Source organism: Alnus glutinosa, chromosome 13, assembly GCF_958979055.1.
Source record: "Alnus glutinosa chromosome 13, dhAlnGlut1.1, whole genome shotgun sequence".
Classification (NCBI taxonomy): Eukaryota; Viridiplantae; Streptophyta; class Magnoliopsida; order Fagales; family Betulaceae; genus Alnus; species Alnus glutinosa.
The window spans coordinates 1,436,566-1,457,318 of NC_084898.1; the positions used below are offsets into that span (position 1 = coordinate 1,436,566).

Here is a 20,753-nt window from a genome sequence, read left to right on the forward strand (position 1 = left end):
TAGAATCCTTAAAAAACTAAAATGTGTCCTATGTCCAATTAAAAATAAAAATAAACAATAAAACAATTAAAAAACTAAAATTATAATAACTTCAAATAATAAAAACATTAAAAAATTACTTTTTGAAGGAAAAAAAACAAAAAATTGAAAGGTGGCTTCGGTATGGATGGTGGTTGAAAATCACCCCCAAGAGCCTTGAGCCACCCCCTTTTGGCCTATGGGTAGTTTCGGGAACTCCCTTTTGGCTTAGGGGTGGGTTCGGTCACCCCGGCCCATATGGGTGATTCTGCCATCTCTAATGCCAAACCCTAAGACAATTTTTTTTTTTTTTTTTTTAATTTTTTTTCCAAAAAGTATTTGTTTTAATGTTTTTTATATTTTTAGTTTTTTAATTTTTAATTAGGCATAAGGACATATGTCGAATTTTAAGGCAATGACGTAGACTTCCATCAATTTATGAATAAAAGTTGGATGGAAGTTGGACGGAGGTATTATTTCTGTTTTTAGCCATAAAATAAGTACAATCAACGATACGAAATGAAGCACATGAAATAAAAAAAAATAAAGTCTTTAAATAACAAGGAGGTCAAACGTAATTAACCCTTTTAAATAAAATCAATAGAGCCGCAAATCACTTTGTCATTGGTAGATCAAGATGCATGAAATAAAATCTAATTTATCTTAAATAAATAGTCAAGTTTAAGATTATTTATTTATTTTATTTTATTTTTAGGAACCTACAAAGTTTCCTTAAAATTTGAGTTGAGTTACAAATTAGGAGTGACACGTGTTGCCATCTTAATGGCGCTGACGTGACGCCCAATTAAATTTATCAAAAAATTTAACGGAATTTAATTTCAGGGAGCGATTTGTAAATTAGGCCAATTACGTGGATTTCTAAATTAATTTTGATATCCAAGGGAGCGATATGTAAATTAGGCCAAACACAATCACCAATGGTGCAATTTTTCAAAAAAAAAAAAAAAAAAGGTTCTTTTATTTCATTGTAAATTACTATTTTTGACTAGCAAAATAATGTGATAAAAAAATAAGTTGGACAAGTGAGCGCAAAGTTATCATTTTTTCAACATTAATATATAAAATATATTTATATTTGATAAGTCGGCCACATTATCTCTGCAACTTTGTATAAGAAAGACTTGCTGTGTCGACAAACTTAGACCCAACAAACTAGTTGTCGCCTCTAAAATTCTTTAACAAAACGACCCATGAACGACCGTCTTTTAACAACAACCATATGTCCATATGTGAATAACAGATTGTCGCCGTACAAATCTAACGCATACGATTATCCTACAAAGCTTTTTCTAAATCTATCCCATACTAGATCAGCTCAATCTAGTACCCATACTCTATACCTTATAAGTAGGGGTGGCAATGTTGGTTCATGGGTCGGGTTCGTTCGCATTGAGCTATAAGTTTACGACTATATGGATAAATTATAACTTGATCAATTTAATCGAATGAGTCAACCATAACCCGATTAAATAAATGGGTAATCTAAACCGTATAACTCATTTAATAAACAAATCATATTAGGTTGATTGAACAAGACTTATTTCAACCCATTTCGACATGTTGAATATGAATAAGCTAAATTGACCCAAATTCTTGGTATGAACCGATTAACACAATTGCATATCTTATAAGCATAAATTATATCAATTATACATATTTACAACTAGATTTGTGGCAATCAATTGAATAATTGATATTCAGTTATCTATAATCATAATTGATAAAAATAACCCAACTTCTCAGCACAATATCCGATCAAAATAATATTACAGTCCAATAAATTCAATTCACGTAAACAAACACGTCAATAAAGAATATAATATTACATTTTAACAAATAACATGATAAAGCTTCCTCATTAAGCATCAACATTAATTATTAATAGAATGTGATTTAGGTCGAGCCGAAATTCAATTTAAATCTATACAAGTTATGTGGGTCAATTGTGAGTTAAGCAGGTTAACTCGAGATCAACTAGTTTATTAATCGTATCTAATCAAGTTGACTCAGTTTGACTCGAATCCTATTACGCTAAAACCATAACCCGTTAATTTTGTGTCATGTCAAAAATTACCGACCCTATCCTATATTGAGCTCCACCAAGATCATAACACAAGGGCATGAGCATGATGTTAGCAAATGGCATGGTTGTGTGAATAAGATTTTATTAAAGACAAGCACCCTTTTCTTTTTCTCCATTGAGCTCTGCAGAACCTAAATATATAGGCCATGGTACTATTATATTACTTGAGGGGAAATGGAGTTGCACTAATTTTCTCTCTATATTTCATGAGGATGTGGATTACAATTAATGTTAGTTTACCGACCAACAATATGAACTTTAAGCATAATTAGTTGTTGAACCATATTATTGATCATGCTGAATTTGATATTCTTCCAGTCAAATTGAGGTTGATGACACTAGAAGAAGACCCATTGTTCACTAAGCATTCGACCAACTATATTTAATATTCTTAATGTGATGTGGTTTTTGTATTTATCACAAAAAGAAAATGTGATGTGGGTGCTGCTGGAACAAAGATTGGTGAGGTCCCTTTTTCCCAAAACTGTGTCTATCTTGCTCATAGAAATTCTGCTCATTTTCTCAACATTTGGTTGGCTATATATATATATATATATATGCTAAAATATTAATTAAATTATCTTTTTTTATCGGGTTAAGTTTTGGGATAAGTAGTGATTTAAATCGTGACTACACAGTGTACTTTCTATTTCAGTTAAATATCTACATGTTGTGTCTCACTTTTTAAGAGAGTGTTAAATGTAATTAAATAATTGAATTCGTAATGAGTAAAAAGAAAAATATCACACCCCTATTCCACCTTCATCCTACTAGCTGATGTGACACTCTTCATCAGCTTTTGGATAAGCTCTTATTAAAACAAAAAATAATAATAATAATAAAATAAGGATGGATGGATATTACCACATCAGTTCAAAATGATGAAGGTGGGATCATTACTCATTCACAATTTCCCATCAAATCTTTATTCTCAAAGCAATAATTTCCGTAAAGGGCTTGAAGTGCTAATTGTCACTTAGAAACATTTTGTAAGGGACATTTGTATTGTCTGGATTCCATTGTAGTTTCTAGTGCTGGAGGGCTCAATATCACCATGATCTGATTTTCTTGTACACTTTTTTCTTTTTGGCTTTTGTTTGTGGGGTCTTGATCCTGTTGAATAATTGGTGTTTTGGATTCAGAATTTGTTGGGCAGTGGTAGTGGTGGGTTTTTTGGTAATGGACACATTTTATAGAGGTAATATTGTAGTGTTTTTATGTCATAGGAGCCAATATTGTTCAACCCCTCCAGTTGATGATGAGCTTAGTAGAGTTTGTTGGTCCTCCACTAGCTTGTACCCTGTCGTTTTATGGTGTCCAAAGATCCAAGCACCAATATTGTTAGGCAAAGAGTTGGAGCAATTGTGTACTATGGATTTTGAAAGGCTAGCACATCATATGGCCTAAAACTCATGTGTCTTTTTTGAGCTTTTAGAATAACTGATGTTTTAACTTGACCGCATTCCAACCACTTGGAGAAAAAGCGTGCGAGGAAGACAAGTGGATTAGATAGGTTCGCTGGAGGTATCGGCGGAACCACCTTTGATGCTTAAGTTAGCAAGAGAAGAAAGCAAAAATGGTCAAACGGAAGAGGAAAATTGAGTATGCCGGATGAAGCTTCATCTTCTTCATTTATAGGCTTATCGTTCCTGCCTCTTTCTGGTAGGGTTTTCAAGACTCTTGCCTATTCTTCCTTGCAATCGTGGGAGATTCCCTCTCGAGAATATCAGGGGTGGCGTGGCGAGAGGAGATACACTAGTATCAAAGTAGAGATTCTGGTCTACCCCAAATTTCAATTAAATATTTTACGTATTTATCTTACCAGTTAAAGTAGTGTTAAAACTATTGAGATAACTAGTAATTTAATAACCAAGTTGCCCTTATTTTTGGCATGGACATGGTCAACAATGTTTCATCTTTTGACATTAGGGCAATGAACCTGATAGCAGCCTCTTTTATGCTTCAACTTCTGTCAATTGTGGTCTGAAAGTATGTATCTGGTTATTTAAGGAAATTTAACCTAAAATATCATAAAAGAAATGATTGAGCTCTCCCTTTGAATGTGAGGTTTATTCTATATGCTTGGGAATCAGAACCATATTATTTTAGACATAATATTCAAAGGTAATCTTACTTAGAAATTGCAGTCTGCATCAAGTTGGTTGGGTTTCCCCTTTTGAACTGGAAGGGAAAAGGCAAGGATAGAATGACTAATAATTTTCAGATTGAAGTATTTCTTATTCATGGTTACAAAATATTCGAAAGTCAGATGAGAATACATAATTGAGTTGAATTGCAGAAGTAAACTCAGGATCTTTCAAAGGCATATTCTCACAACAAAGCATTTCATTATACTATGTAATAAAGCTCAGGATGCTTCAGCTTTAAGGGCCCTTATAATTTGAGCCTAGGATGAGAAGAAGACTAAAAAGTTATCCCTAATGATAACCTAATCTATTCTTATTATTAAAGGAAAAACAAAATAATTAGGACTGGCAATTTTTTATTAAACCCACAAATCCAACACGAGATTGTGGGTAAGGGTTGAGGGGTTTGACCCGTTTAATTAAATGGATCAGATTAAGATTTGGGGTTAGTAATTTTTGACATGACCCGTAAACCCGACGTACACCCATCACAAAATTAGTAGCTTAGGGTTGAGGGGGTTTGACCCGTTTACTTAAATGAGTCGGGTTATAATCTTATAGTCATACTTCGACACGCGAACAAGAATTGCCACCCCTAAGAATAGGGGGTTTAGTTATAATAATAGATGAAAAGAGATGATGGAGTGAATGAGTCCTAATTGTCAAGTGTCAAAATCAAGCTTAGCCATCTGCTTGGTCGTATTAAGCAGCCAGTACAGTAATCAGCACCAAGTTAGTGGGTTTCCTGGCTTTAATTGTCGGTACAAAGGCTGGATTACTTTAATCTAGTGCTTAGCTATCTACGAGTAGAATCTTAGGGAGTAACTTCAAGCAGCCAAAACTATTTGTTGGAAGTGATTCTTTGACAAAACTTTTGTTGGCAAGTTGCAAGGTTGGCTGCTAGACTAGATCCTGCTGATATGCAATTCTCTGTAGTATGATTTAACATTCTTTCTTAACCAATTGGTGGAATGTGATATTCCATCAGTAGAGAGAAAAGCAAAGGAAAACACTATGTGATAATCAGGATTTGTTTTATCATATATTTCACTTCTGTACTTTTAACTTGTGGCATCAAATGAACAAAAGAAATTTTGAAATATCTTTCAAATTGTAGAAGATGGAGAGTTCATATGACAAGAGCTAATGGAAGATGATGGCAGAATTCAGGAAATAGTTCTGTAACTAAATATACTTTGCACAAATAACTGCAGCATAGCTTCACAAGTCATCCTTGTTCTGATTCCAATTCCAGAGGGGAAGACTTTGAAGTCAAATTCCATGACCTCCCCTGCCATTTCAAGGAAATAATTTCGAAAGACGACTATGCCGGAACCCTCTTTGACTAATCTCTTAAAGTTTTCGTGCATTTTGGAGTCTTTGGACACATGATGAACAAAATGATTTGTTTTTCTTTTATCTGTCCTTGTTATTTTGTGTAAGTTTTCTCTCCAAAGACTAGTAGAGATAGTCTTCCTTGATTATAAGGTCAAGGAAATTTTGTATCCATTAGTCCATATAAAGGCAATAGTATCCTTATTATTCCTGAATCTGACAATTCAAACCACTAGACATAAGTTTCTAAAATTTCCATCATAAGCAGACAAGCCCACAAATGGACAAAAACAACAAAGGGAAAAATGGCATCAACCTTTTATTTGCTGAAAAAATGACTAATTCTGATTCATCAAAACAATGATGAGATACATGGACATCGTTGAAGGGCAACATTGCCTTCAGGACTCATTACAGATTGCTTGATTCGAATCCATAACCTCCTTTATGCTTTTGACAACTTTAACATCTAAAAATGGGTGATTCTAGTATAATAGAAAGGGAAAATAGGGCTGACTTTTATTTAGGGTGTGAAGGGCGCAAAGACGACTACTGAATTGTGCCCGCCAAAGCCAAATGAGTTAGAGATTGCTGCAGAAAATAGAAAATTTTAATTAGACAACATTTGGATGTATGTATTCTGTTGTTTATACAGATACTTCAAACGTATATGGCAAAAAGAAAAAGAAAAAAAGAAAAAAAGAGGCTTCTTGTTGCTATAGGTTAAAGCAATTCTCCCACCATCATGTTATATATTTGAATTTTTAACCATTGACAGTTGATCGACATACAAGAAGCTATATGAAAACCTGCATCATTTTTCAAAAACCCACACCCACATGCACAGAGACATACCAACATTAACCTTCATGCTTTTTCTTGCCATAACTATTTCCTGAAAGATGATGACAGAGAGAGTAGTGACATACCAACATTAACTTCATGCTTTTTCTTCACGTTTGGGACAGTGTCAATTGAAACATCAGACTCCAGGTTCTACAAGAGTAACAGAAATATATAAACATCAAATGCATTAAAGAACCATTGGAATTAGCTAAATGGAGGCACATGAATATGAAAATTAGGGACAAAGGGGTAGTACATCTTGGTTAATTGTGGGATGCAGCCAACCAGTGCTGATTGCTTTTATTGATGCTATGGCCTCCAATCCACCAGCAGCCCCAAGGCCATGTCCAATCATTGACTGAAACAAGAAAAACAACAATTAATTAGCTAGGTTGCAATTAGATGAGCAGGCAGAATGCAAATTTGGGTGAAAAATCACTTATATCCGGCTAGCTATTTTAACAAAAAAATTGGTGAGTTGCTACATGTATACTCACCAAACAATTTTTTTTTTTTTTTTTTTTTAAAAAAAAAAAAAAATAATAATAATAATAAGAAAAATAAGAATTTTTTTTTTTTTTAATGGAATAGTGAAATTGAATAGCTAAAATAGAGAATGAGATGTAAGTGCTTTGAAAAAGTGAGTAGCTAAAATAGAAAAATGTAATTTTTGAGCTAAAATAAAGAGAAAATTTGCTGAGCCGTGATCATATTAAAATTCTTGAACTGGTTTCACATGAAATGGGCTTCAGATTAATTTATTGCCTTGGTCGCATTCATCTTTAACTCTGATGTGTCCTTAAAGACCTTCTTGATCGCATTAAACTCAGCCATATCCCCTGCTAGTGTAGATGTTGCATGAGCATTCACATAATTCACCTGTGAATCATGGATTTAGGATGTCTAGATCAGAATCTAGTTGGCCTTACAGCTTGTATATATCTCAATAGAAATGTTGATGAATACTTTCAGCCTTGAGATAAAGGAGTGGTTTTACCTCTTCAGGGGAAACTCCAGCATCATTTAAACTCTTCGTTATGCAAGATGAAACTCCAAGGCCATCTGACCTAGGATCAGTCATGTGATGAGCATCACATGTTATAGCACCTCCCAAATACTCCGCAATTATATTAGCTCCTCTTCTCATTGCGCTCTCCAAGCTCTCCATAATCTTAAATGTTTTACAAAAAATTAGTACTCTTAGAAGTATAAAAGTTAACATATTTTTAAGAACAGAAGAATTACATAAGCCAAGTCACATTACCAGCACACCAGAGCCTTCTCCCATAACAAAACCATCACGATTTCTATCCCAGGGCCTGGAAGCTTTATGGGGTTCATCATTTCTCTGAGACAAAGCCCGGCAAGCTATAAACCCGGCAACCCCGGTAGCCGTGATTGCAGCCTCAGTCCCACCAGCTACCATGATATCTGCCTCACCTCTTCTGATGAGATTTGCAGCTGAAAAGAAGCAGTAATTTGCAGTTGCACAAGCAGTTGAAATGGAGTAATTAGGTCCCATTAAACCAGTGTCTATAGCCAACAATGCTGACCCCATGTTGGTGATGGAATAAGGAATGAAAAATGGTGTGATCTTCTTATATCCCTTTTGGACCAGAGCTTCCACTCCAGCGCTGAAAGCTGTTATGCCTCCCATGCCTGATCCCACTAGAACTCCAACCTTTGTTCTGTCCATCTGTTGCAGGACATGCAAATGAGAAAATCGTAACATGTGGAATATTTAATTGAAGTGGGAGGAGAATGACGAAGACAAGATTCGAACTCAAAGCTTTTACTTTGATACTATGTTAAATCACCATTTATCCCAAAAGTTTAAGCTTAAAAGAATGAATGATCTACAAACTGGAAAACTAAATTGTACTACTAATAAAATCTGACTCACTTTGTCAAGAACCTCAGTTCCAAGGTTGGCATCTTCAAGGGCCCTCTTGCCACCAACTAAACAGTAACGCCAGGCATCATCTAGCCGGCGATCATTCTTCCCATCAATGTAGCCTTGGGAAGAAAAATCGCGAATCTGACCTGCAAACTGGACGGAGAATTTTGAAGCATCAAACCTGTCAATTAGGCTAATTCCACTCTGTCCCTCAAGAAGTTTGTTATAGAATGTATCAATGTCACTGCCAAAAACTGACACAAGGCCCATTCCGGTTATGACAACTCGTTTTTTAGGATCTTTTTCTCGTTTGGGAGCTGAAACTGTTGAAGCCATGGCCTTGATTTTTCTGCATTTTGGAGCTGAAAATGGGAAATCAAAATCTAGTATTAGCTATTAACCCAAGATAATGATGCCCCACAAGACGTCAAAGTTGAATTAAAAGAGTACAAATATTAAAGACAAGAGAGCACAAGCAGAGCCAGAAAATCGGAAAAAGTGATTTCTAAAAATTTGAATAACCTCCCCTGCTCCAGAAATATAATAATATCCCCATTTGACCCCCCAAAAAATTTAATAAAACCCCATGAATTCTCTGTGAAAATCTGAATAACCACTTTATTCGTCCTAAAAATCTGGAAAAAAAAAAGGTATGAACAAATATTTGGGCTTTTTTATTTCTTTCTAAAATATGAAATTTAACTCCGAAAAAATTTCTATTAACCCAAAATATGTTCTTTTCTAAAACATTCAGGATATCTGACTTTCTTCCATCCTCTCTCTCTCTCTCTCTCTCTCTCTCTCCCATGCTTTCTCTTTTCTCCAAAACTTCTAAATCTCCACCCTTCTTCCCCTCACTCCGCTACTGTAAGAAAGTACCAACCATGACACTAATCCTCAAAGCAGAGTGACCTATGTTTTATACCCAAGGTACTAAGAGAAAAAAGCTTCCTTTGCAGGAATATCAATTCTAATCAGGAGCGAGCTAGGATATTGTTTTGGTTTTTGCTCATATCAGACACATGCTGATGCATGTATACATAAACAAGACCTTAAATTGTCACTTTTAGGTGCAACCCAAAAAGTTACTAGGAGAAAGAATCAACCAACCCATGAAAGAGAGATCATCCAATATCAACTATAACAGCTCTCAGACCTATAAAGTTTACCTAAAAAGTAAAACCAATACATACATAGGAATTTCAAAAGGAAAGGAGGGAAAAACTGGGACTGAAAAATCACTACATTCATGAAAATGTATTGGTGAATTGAGATTAGGCCTGAAACGGTATAGCTATGGTTAGTCTTTCCTTCTCAATCACTGGGGCATTTTTCCAAAATGGGGTTTTCCATGCTCAGTGAACTTACATTGATTCATAGCAAACGTTTATTGGAGAATGATTGGCACTTACCTGGAGAAGAAATGAACCAACCCAACCTAGGCCTAGCTGAAGCCATGTGCATGCTGTTTTCCCCTGGCCTAAGCCCTCTGTATTGAAACAGAGAAGCCCTACTACTTCCCGATTCTCTAGCTCTGAACATCACACCAGAGGAACAAGCAGCAGCCATGCCTGCCATCTCTCTCTCTGCCTGTCTTGCTTCTTTCTAAAACAGGACGGATTTGACAGATATAAAGAAAGTAAGAGAGAGCTTTGGGTTGTCAGTGCACGTTTGTTTCTGCTTTTGTTGTAGTTTGTTGGGTTGGATTCTCCGCCACTTACTGTCTTGAAGGGAGGGAAACAAAGCTTGGGCGATGATATCAAAAGAAGGGCTTTGAAGTTCCCTCATTTTTCTTCTTTTCAACCGCTTAACCACCTAAATCAAACACCCCCACTTCAATGCAGAGACACAGACACTGCCCATTGATGGTTGTCTTAACCGTTCTTGCAGCTTTGTTTACTTCATGTGACCTTGTCTGTGTGTTTGGTGGAAGAGTTATCCGTACTTCTAATCCCATGTGGAATTAGTGTCATGTGGCACCGAATGTGTTGAATAATTTCTGCATTGCCGCAAAGGCTGTTGGTCAGAACGTGGGGCAGGGGATGCGCAGTTAATGCTGTTAAAGTTGTATAGGGACAAGGATCCACAACTGTTCATTTAATGAACTGGAGAGGGTCGTTAGAATTAAAATAAGGGTAAAATCGGCTTTTTATATTTTTTTTTAAGACAACTTTGCCCTTTTATTTAAACTAACCGGCTCATTTCTTGTTCAAATGAACTGAAAATGACCCAAATGTGTTATATAGAGGGACGTAATTCGTGTTTTTGTGTTGGACTCGATCGTGTCGAAATATGGATACAAAATTATATAGGTTAATTATAATTCAACCCATTTAATTAAACGGTTAAAATTCCACAATTCTAACCCTCTAATTTTGTATTGAGTTCATGGGTCATGTAAAAAATTACCTGCTATTATGTTGTATGTCGAGTTTAGGTTATATTGAAGCATGAAAGTAAGACTATATAGGTTAATTCTAACACGATTCATTTAATTAAAAGGGTCAGATTCATCAACCCCATAACCCTAACTCTATAATTTTGTATTGGGTTCGTAGGTCATGTAAAAAATTGCCTACTATTATGTCGTGTATCGAGTTTAAGTTGTATTGAAGCATGAAAGTAAAGCTATATAAATTAACCATAACCCGACCCATTTAATTAAACGGAGCAGACTCATCAACCTTAACCTTTTAATTTCGTGTCAGGTTCACGGATTGTGTCAAAAATTGTCAACCCTAATTATATACTATCTTTTTATTTTTCTTTTATCTCCCAAATTGACATGACTTTAAAAAAAATTAAATTTACGTCAAGGCGTATGGGTGGGGTTGGTAAACAATCTAGTGATAGCATACCAAGAACACATTTGGTACGTAGATTAGAGCGGGAATGAAACAATTACTCCATTTGCTTGATTACTTTTCTAATCCTCAAAATAAGAAATAGTTATTCCTCTAAATTTAAACTTTTTTAAATTTTAATAATAATTATTCATTTTTTTAATATATTTCATACCAAACATGCCCTTTGGTACCCTAAAAAAATATTCTATAGAGGCAACAAGAAAGTGGTCATGATAAATAATAAGATAAAGAAATATAGGAATAAGAAGAGGTCTACATTTACAATTTACAAAATTTAAGAGAAAATATTTTTGATTATATGACCTCATAACATGTGCCTATGATTTTGTAGAACTCTATACTTTGTAATGTAAGAGCTTTATCCTTGTAATCTTTAATCAATGAAATACTCATATCTTTCGTTTTTTTTTTTTTGTTTTTTTTTTTTAATTTTTAAATGAGTTTAATAGTAAATATATGGTATTATGAGATATAAGTTTGCCCAAAAATAGTATAATTAGGATTTAATATTCTAATTAGGATTTTTTTTTTTTTTTTTTTTTTTACCTAACAGGCTAACAGCTGATTCCATGATTGACAATTGACCTTAAATTTGTTCTAAAATACAATTGACAAAAATTAAGAAATAAAATAAAGAAAGTACTAAGCTTTGGGACATTTTTGTTTTGTTAATCTCAATTTGTTATATCTCCCCTAATTTTAAAAGCTTGAAAAGACAAAAAAAATATATATAAAATATAAAATATAATTATTTTAATTAATATTTTACTGCTCGGGCTCAAACTTATTATCAATAAGTAAAATTTAATACGTAAAGTATTAAATTATTAATTACCTTAAAAAGCTTAAATGAATACAAAAGAATATATTTAACCATTTTAATTAATATTCTAATTAATCGAATCAGAGCAATGGCTGGCTAGACAAGGTGATTGGGCTTTCTCGTGGCTGGCCCATGTTATATATTTTGACGCGGCCTCAAGGAATTTGTAATAGGTACTCTTTTCAGATAGTCTTGGAGCTTACATTAATAGTAAAAAAAAACGTGTTTTATTGACTAGGTTTTGAAGATCGCTATTTTTATTTATTTATTTATTTTTTAAATTGCTCATTTTGAAACCGTTATACTAAACGAACACTAATATTTCATTTGTTTTGGCATAATATGTTTTCTGAAAAATATTTTCGACATTTTTCGGTGTTTGGTGAGGGGCGAAAATAATGATCAACATAAATCATTTTCAGTTTAACCGTAAAAACCTTTCTTAATTTTTGAAAAACGATTTACGATTTTTGGATTTAAAGTTTTAAAATCTTCACTCTTGCAAGCACGTTTATGGAAATTCACAATCGTCGGGCACTGGAATTTGTTGGTAACTGACTCTACCACTGAAGATCCCCGAATTTTAGTATTAGATTGTCGGAATCCGGTGACTTTGCTAGATTCTGGCATATCAAATTCCGGCTAGTATAGCCGGATTCCAATCGTTTTTCTCGGACCAGTTTGGTCGGAATCTGGAAATTTCTGTTGGAATCTAGTGACTTTGCTGGATTCCGACAAACAAGATTCCAGCTAGTTTGGGTAGAATTTAGCGATGGCGACCGGACGTTACAGGATTCTATTTTATGTTGTTGGTAATTTTTTCGTACGGCTAAATGCCGAAAATATTTTTAAAAAAATCATTTTTTTCTAAAAACTAATTTCTTCGAAAATATTTTATAACAGAAAACATTTTACGTCAAAATAAATAGAGCATAAATGCAAGTTAAGACTTAAAAAAACAACATTATGAATAACTTTAACTAGGGTCGTAAATGAACAAAACTGTTTGTAAGTAACTTCGACTTGACTTGTAAAAACTCGACTCCAATGTAGTTTATTTATTTACCAACCAAGCTTGGAGCTTAAGTTCCTAAGCTATCATGGGAGTTCAGGTTCACTTGCCATGGTAAGCTTAGGGCTTACGCTTAATGGTCGAAGGGGTCTTAAGGAATTTTCTCAAGCACGTGTAGATTCCACCATATCTCGTTTGTATGTTATGTTATTCTTGTGATGAGTTCCCCAAAAATTCTTATATTGTCTCAATAATCCCCAAAGCAAGTAAATTTTTTAATTTTTAATTTTTAATTTTAATTAATTTATTTTAATTTTAATTTTTATGAGCATCCCAAAAGGGAGTTTGATAGTTTTATCAAGTGCCTTAAGCTACCTTGAGAGTTGAAATATTATTCCTTCTAAGATGGGCTTGGAGCTTATGGTTGATGGTTGATGGTCGAAAAAAAGTCCAAAATCATTCACATCCCACTAAACAAATTATTCTTGTTTAAGCTTATTTTTGGATGGTTGGATTAGCGATGCCGTCAGTTTTGAAAAACTGGGGGAGCCTTCAATGTTTAACTCAATAAATGGTTCTATAAGAGAAAAATAAATAAAGTGTGAGAATAAGAATGCACGTACCTGGAGATGTGTGCCCCTTTTTATTGGAGGTTCTATGGGAGTGGCTCTTTGGATGCTTGCCACTTAACGGGCTTATAACCTTATAATTATTTTTATGTAAAGGTTAATTGATTGGCCGGGGTCAAGGTGATTATTTATTTCATTCTTAATTCCTTTTCTTTGACTCTCTCTCTCTCATTTGTTCTCTAGAAAAAGTAGATATCTTAAAATATAAATATTTTTGAGTTAAAATTTATTGAGCCGAATGTGAACGTTCTTTTGTCACAATATTAATTTAATTTTAGTGGATGACTTTGAAAAGGTTTAATGATAATTTTATTAGGCTGCATTGGAATTAGTTATAAATAATTCCTCTAGAAGAGATAGAGTTAGAGCTCATGCTAATTGTCTCCTCTAATTTCTCTGTTAGAGAGTTAGGTTTCCTTTAAAGTCATTCACTCTGACCTGGAAAAAGTCATTATTGGCCTAATTGTGGGGATGATTTTCATTTTCAATTTCGATCTGCTGCCAAAGACCATGCTGCATCCCATGGTCCATATCGAAATTGTCGCAAATGGGTCTTGACTTTTAACATAATCACATATATTCATTCACCAAGTTTTCATCTTCCAAGAAAATCTCTTCAATATAGTCAATTAAAATAATATTAAAAATTATAGTTTTATTTTATCATTATTCATTACGGTTGACGTGGTAGTATTAATCACTCATTTTGTTTTAAAAAAAAACATAATTCTAAATGCTAATTGGTACTGTCACGACTCACGTTAATAAGGTGAGATAATGGTAAGATAAAGTGTAATTTTTAGCATTACTTGATATATTAAATTGAATGTTTTTAGAGTGTATGCATAAATTTTGAAAAGAGTAACGTTAAAAAACACATTACTATCTCACAACTATATTGCCCAGCTAACGTGGCAGGGTCTAAAAATAACCCTTAAGATCATACCTTGTTAAAAGAAAAATCAAGGGCTACTATACCTTTCCATGTCAGGAGAATAAGATAGTTGTGGGATAGTAGTATGGTTTTTAGCATTTATCTTTAAAATATGTATGTAAAAAGAGTGATATTAGAAACCACACTTTTATCCCGCCACTTCCTACTATGATAACATGACAATACAAATCAACCATTTGATCAGTTCTAATTAAAAAAAAAAAAAAAAAAAAAAAAATCCAAGAGTTGATTAGTACTACCATGTCAATCGGATGAAATAGTAGTAGGGTAAAAGTGTAATATCTAGCATTACTAATATAAAAATCATTTATTTTAAAAGCATATGTCGATTTAATAAGTAATGCTATACATCACTCACATCCCCTCGTCTCTCCAAAGTCTATCTCGCGTGATTTTCCATAACATTTAGCACATAAAGATTAATTTTTTAGTTAGAAGAACCACCCCATAGGCTTTGAGGAATGTGAAAAGGGTGATGAACAAAATTACTCAAATTTAATAAACGAAGTAAAACAATTGGAGATTTTCTCCAATTTCATTTGAAAAAAAATAATTATCTCAATCCACAATGACAAACTGGCCCACCACCAAACCTCAAGTCAGATTTATCTGGCTTAGGGTATTGGGGTCTTGTACCTCTTGTTATTGTCTTTGCCCTGAGACTTTATTTATTAATATATGATGGCATATGCTATTTTGTTCAAAAAAAAAAAAAAAAAGACATACGAGTGATGGTAGAATGAAGATTCATCGTGCCTCCTTTGCCTCCTCCCAAAATTTATGTAGTTTTTAAAATTACCATTAGATTAAAATCTAATGTTGTTCTATTACAAATTAAATGATGATTTTGAAAAACATGTCAATTTTAAATAAACAAAAAAAAAAAAAATTCTTTCTAGCATTACTTGGAACGGAGCCAAAGAAAGCTCTCAACTCAGAAGGCAGAGGCCCTATTTGATAAACTCCCATCTATCCTCTCTCTTCTTCTTTTTTTTTTTTCTTTACTTTTTATATTACATCAATTTTTTTTATTATTATTTAAATAAAAAAACCTACTGCAAATAATTTTTTTTTCACATTTTCATAAAAAATATTAAACTTTTTTCTATTTTATATCAAATCAATCGCATTTTATTCCTATTCAAATTATTATTTTTTCTCTCCAGTTACCAAACAGGGCCTAGAGTCACACGCGTATCTTCCAACCTCTTCCAAAGCTTAGCAGCTAAGCAAAAGTCCAATGTGAAGTGTGAACGCGGGCGCACACGAGAACCCCCACGAACCTCCTACACCTTCTAGAAAGCACCCAAAATCAACGCCCCCGGTCCCCAACTCCCCCCACTCTCTCTTTCTCTCTCTCTCCCACACACACACACACTCACTCTCTCTCTCCTCCTAATCGGCCACGTCGCCGTTTTCGCTCCGAAAAAACGCGGTTTTGACGTTGGCACACACCTATTCGTTCACCAAAAATATCAGCTTTTATTTTGTCTTGTCGACGAGATTAATTTGATTAATAATCCGTCCATTTTTGGACCTTTCTCTTTCTCTACTTTGACAATTTCACACGTTATCCCTCTGGTTTTCAGTCTCTCTTTCCTCGAAATTTCTCTTATTCGTAGTCCAATTCCCCCTATATTTAACTCTCTTTGCCCACCCGCTTTCTCTCTCACACCAGAAAAAAGTTTTATCACTTCCTCTGCTTCTCTCTTTCTTTCTGCTTTTCTTACTCTGTTCTGGGTTCTTGTTTATAGTGTATAAAGTTGATATTTTTGTGATACCCAGATAGAGTTTTCTCGTTTTTTTCTAAAGGGTTCGACTGTTTGGGGAGAATTTTGAGTTGGGTATGGAGATGGAGAACAACCAGCAATCGTTTTGGCAGTTCAGTGATCAACTTCGGGTGCAGAACTCGAATTTGGCGAACCTTTCGGTGAACGATTCGATTTGGAGCACTAATCTTGCGACCAAGAGGCCGGAGGAAAGGAAGAATTTTGATATCAGGGTTGGTGGAGAGGTTAATAATAACTCTCTGAGCAACTTGGGTTCAAAAGGTTCTGACTTTAATGGGTTCAATGATGGGTGGAACAGTCTCAAGCCGAAGAGGTCTGACATCAATGGAGTCAATGATGGGTGGAGCAGTCTGAACTCGAAGGGGTCTGATTTCAATGGAGTCGGTGATGGGTGGAGCAGTCTGAAGCCTAAAGGGTCTGATTTTAATGGATTCAATGATGGGTGGAACAGTTTCAAGGGAAAGGTATCTGATTTCAATGGAATCAACGATGGGTGGAACAGTTTGAAGCCAAAGGTGACTGATTTTAATGGGTTCAATGATGGGTGGAAGATGGGGGCTAGCAGCAATGGAAATGGTCTAGCTTTTGGTGGATCTCAGAAGAGTCCTGGGATTAATGGTGGATTCGACAAGGGAATTTATTCTAAGCCAGGGTATCATAGTTATAACAGTAATGTTGTGAATGTTAAGGGGTACAAAAATGGTGGTAAGGGTGAAGATGGTTATGGAGGAAAAGCTGGGAAGAAGAATAGCACTGCTAAGAAGAACAGTGGTGATAATAATAACGATGGGAAGGATGGTAAGAGTGCTGTGGACAAGAGGTTCAAGACACTTCCACCATCTGAGTCTTTGCCTAGGAATGAAACCGTTGGTGGCTATATCTTTGTCTGCAACAATGATACTATGCAAGAAAATCTCAAAAGACAGCTCTTTGGTATGTACCCCTTCTCTTTCTCTATCTGTTTTTTGTCTATCTATTTAAATTGAATTCTTGTTTATCTTCTGGGTGTTTTGCTCGAGTATGGTTATGGACCTGAATTTTAGTCTTAAGCTGCATATTTTGAATGATTTCAACCACAAAACCCGTCTTGAAGAGACTGTGGAGATGTTTTGTATTGGATCACTCTCTAGATTGCTTTTATTCTTGTCTTTTTATGGATTTGCTCTCCATCTTGCAGTTAAAGGGTTTTGTTTCTCAGTATCTTTTTTTTTGTGGGATCTGGTTTGATTTATCTGTTAAGATTATTCTATTTTATTGTGCTTTTAAAATGAATATTACTTCGTTTTCCTGTGGGTGAAAGAATATCCTTCAAATCAGTCTGAAAATCCCAATCTTGGGCTAAAAATCATGTTTAACTTTTAGTATTTTAGGAATTTATTTGCTCTTATCAAGTCGAAATATGAACTATTTGATTGTTATTTATTTGCTGCTAAATTTGTGCTTGAAAAATATTTCCAGGCCTGCCTCCACGTTACAGAGATTCAGTTCGGGCTATAACTCCAGGCTTGCCCCTTTTCCTTTACAACTACTCCACTCACCAACTCCATGGAGTTTTTGAGGTTTGTATATATCTTCCTTATTTTAATTTTCTCAGAAATAGTTTTCATGAACTTTGAGGCAAGATTTCTTTGACTCAAATTTAGCGCAGTCAGGCTCATAAATTATGGTTTTTTTCCAGGCTGCAAGCTTTGGAGGAACAAACATTGATCCAACAGCTTGGGAGGACAAAAAGTGCGCTGGTGAATCACGCTTCCCTGCTCAGGTAATCATAGTCTCAATCATATTCTCATGTCAAAATTGTGTTACCATTTTGTTGAAGCATCTGATATGCTTATTTATATCTGGTATTTACTACTCTGTTTTTGACAGGTCCAAGTTATTACAAGGAAAGTTTGTGAGCCACTGGAAGAGGACTCCTTCAGGCCAGTTCTTCACCACTATGATGGCCCTAAATTCCGCCTTGAGCTAAACATCCCAGAGGTAACCCAAAAGACAAAGTTTTCCTCCAAACTTAGAACACATACCAGTTTAATAGATTGTGATGATCAGGAAGCAGATTTAGTTTTCCGGGTTCTAAACCATTTCTTCTGGTTTCAATTCTGCAGGCACTTTCTCTCTTGGATATATTTGAGGGACAAAACCCTTGAGCAACAAAATAAACATGCATACTTAAACAAGCACAGGCAGTGAAAAGAAAAGGAGGTGATGGTAAAGAATAGCAGGATAGACAGTTGGTTGACTACAATACTCTGGAGATTAAAAGAGAGTTTTGTAGATCAAATATATAGTTGTGGAAGCTTGAATATGCAGCAGCAGCCCATATGCTTTGTTAGATGTTTTTGTATAAGGGCTGTTAATGGTTGTCCTTTTTTTGTTCTTTTGCAATGTATTGTATAAGTACAAGTGATAAAGATGAACTACTTCTATTTATGGGGTGTTACAATAAATAAATCCAGGATGCATGGCAGTTTGAGTACTAAAACTAGACGCTGCTCATCTTGCATATGAAGCTTTATCAAGGAAGTGAATAATTTTGAGTCTCTGGAATAAGGGTGTTTTTGAGATTGCGATTTCGTAAATAATAAGTGCGATTTTATATCAAATCGCATAATATAAATCGTTTGGAATTTGATTTTTTTTTAAAACGTGAAATTTTAAAGATTATTTACGATATTTTAAAGGTTAAACTGTAATTTTATTAAAAAATTAATTGTGTTTCTAAAAATTATTTTTTTAAATTACATTTTTTAAAATTACAAACTCAAATGAACCTAAAGTAGCGAATTTATTTATTTATTTATTTATTTAAACTCTCAATAAGTGAGATTTAATAGGTCGAGTTTGAATTAAATTATAATAATTATTTTTTTGTACTTTATTCCAAAGAGATTTGGGTATATTCATGGGATGTGAACTGCGGATGGTTATGATATTCTAATCACAAGTGAGAATTTTTTATTCCCAATATCTTTGGTTGAGTACAGTTCATCGTTTTTATTTGGCTAGTTAAAATATATTATCGTCTTCAATGAGTTGTTTTTTATTCTATCCTCCAACAGGCATATTTTTATGGATAAATTTTCTTTTAAATCGGGTTAGAATATAATTTTTTTTTCAATTCAATTTATTAAATTAAAAAATGTAAAAAAAATATTGAATAAAATGAATTTTAAACATATATTAATTTAATAGATTGAATTAGAAATAAAATAAATAAAAAAAAAATTATCCTATTAAATAGATGGATTTGAATCTTCAACAATTTATTATCCGAATTGACGGCAAATGTGAAGGCATTTTTAAAGTCCACTTACCCTAACTACTGAATAGGCTATCAGAGACTTGTTGGAATAAGGTTTCTCAATCCTCGTATATATAAAAATAATTAATCTTAGTAATTTTTTTTTTAAGAAAATAAAAAATAAAATAAATTGGGATGTCATTGGATACCCTTACTTCAGTCAAAGGCAATGAATAAGGGGTTACACTTTGGACACGTGAACCGACAATGCTTTAAGATGAAGCTCATAATGAGCTCTAGGTTCACCTAATTGTGCCTGTTATGATAATAATAATTATAATTAAGATTATGACCGAAAGAACAAGAAAGAAATAATAAAAGAACTAATAATTCACGCATATCATTTCTAGAGGATATGCATTTGGATGATAATATTTACTATTCATTAGAATAATTATCTTCTCTAATTTTCATATTTTCACTTCTTTTTTGAAAACATAAAATTAAGATGAAACATCTTGATGAGTAAGTACAATACTTTGAATAAAAAGAATGCATTTTTCCTTCCAAACTTGGTTCAAGGACCGAAGAATGTCCATCTTCGCCACCCGATGAGCAGCTTCATTAGCCTCCTTGTGAACGTGGCGCACAAGACATGAGTGGATACTATTTAATTGCACTTGAGTGTCCTCGATTAATTGATCGAAACAACTCCATCACAAGTTTTCTTGACACAAAGCATTCCCTATATTCGGTGCATCTCTTTCAAAAACCACTCGTTAAAAACCCAAATCACTGTAGAAGCCTACAGCCTTCCAAGCCGCCACTACTTCCACAACAGTAGGGCAAGTCATAATGATATGTGCGCGGTAAAATTACATGTATTCTCTAATTTTCTAGCTCTTAGTTATTTTCAATTCATATAGTACTAGAGAAAACATTAGATTTATATAAATCTCAAATACAATTAACAATAACACATTTAAATGCTCATATTACAATAGTTTTAAAATGAAATATTTTAAAAGAAGTAGAATAAAAATAGTATATTTGTAAAGTGCATATAAAAATGTCAGAAAAATGAAACGT

The 20,753-nt window shown here is 34.0% G+C and overlaps 2 protein-coding genes across 2 annotated transcripts; one reads left to right on the top strand and one right to left on the bottom strand.

The window, feature by feature from the left end:
- Positions 1 to 5,903: 5,903 nt before the first annotated feature.
- LOC133854389 (3-oxoacyl-[acyl-carrier-protein] synthase I, chloroplastic-like) lies at positions 5,904 to 10,332 on the bottom strand. The gene is made up of 8 exons (XM_062290575.1): positions 9,760 to 10,332; positions 8,354 to 8,709; positions 7,715 to 8,146; positions 7,448 to 7,621; positions 7,216 to 7,329; positions 6,707 to 6,808; positions 6,534 to 6,600; positions 5,904 to 6,195 (listed from the first exon to the last, which is right to left on the bottom strand). The coding sequence occupies exons 1-8, from the start codon at positions 9,923 to 9,925 to the stop codon at positions 6,128 to 6,130; spliced, it is 1,479 nt and encodes a 492-aa protein (XP_062146559.1). The 5' UTR covers positions 9,926 to 10,332; the 3' UTR covers positions 5,904 to 6,127.
- A 5,952-nt stretch (positions 10,333 to 16,284) lies between these two features.
- Positions 16,285 to 18,905, top strand: LOC133854025 (DCD domain-containing protein NRP). Its single transcript, XM_062290045.1, has 5 exons — positions 16,285 to 17,356; positions 17,882 to 17,982; positions 18,102 to 18,185; positions 18,293 to 18,403; positions 18,529 to 18,905. The coding sequence occupies exons 1-5, from the start codon at positions 16,480 to 16,482 to the stop codon at positions 18,568 to 18,570; spliced, it is 1,215 nt and encodes a 404-aa protein (XP_062146029.1). The 5' UTR covers positions 16,285 to 16,479; the 3' UTR covers positions 18,571 to 18,905.
- The last annotated feature ends 1,848 nt before the right edge of the window (positions 18,906 to 20,753 follow it).

Bases quoted from the DNA above. Each gene is read 5' to 3' on its own strand.
- LOC133854389 (XM_062290575.1), bottom strand. From the start codon at position 9,925: ATGGCAGGCATGGCTGCTGCTTGTTCCTCTGGTGTGATGTTCAGAGCT. The intron at 7,622-7,714 runs GTAATGTGACTT...AAAACATTTAAG, and splicing joins GAGAAGGCTCTGGTGTGCTG to ATTATGGAGAGCTTGGAGAG. The intron at 6,601-6,706 runs GTACTACCCCTT...TTACTCTTGTAG, and splicing joins ATCCCACAATTAACCAAGAT to AACCTGGAGTCTGATGTTTC.
- LOC133854025 (XM_062290045.1), top strand. From the start codon at position 16,480: ATGGAGATGGAGAACAACCAGCAATCGTTTTGGCAGTTCAGTGATCAA. The intron at 18,186-18,292 runs GTAATCATAGTC...TGTTTTTGACAG, and splicing joins AATCACGCTTCCCTGCTCAG to GTCCAAGTTATTACAAGGAA. The intron at 18,404-18,528 runs GTAACCCAAAAG...TCAATTCTGCAG, and splicing joins TTGAGCTAAACATCCCAGAG to GCACTTTCTCTCTTGGATAT.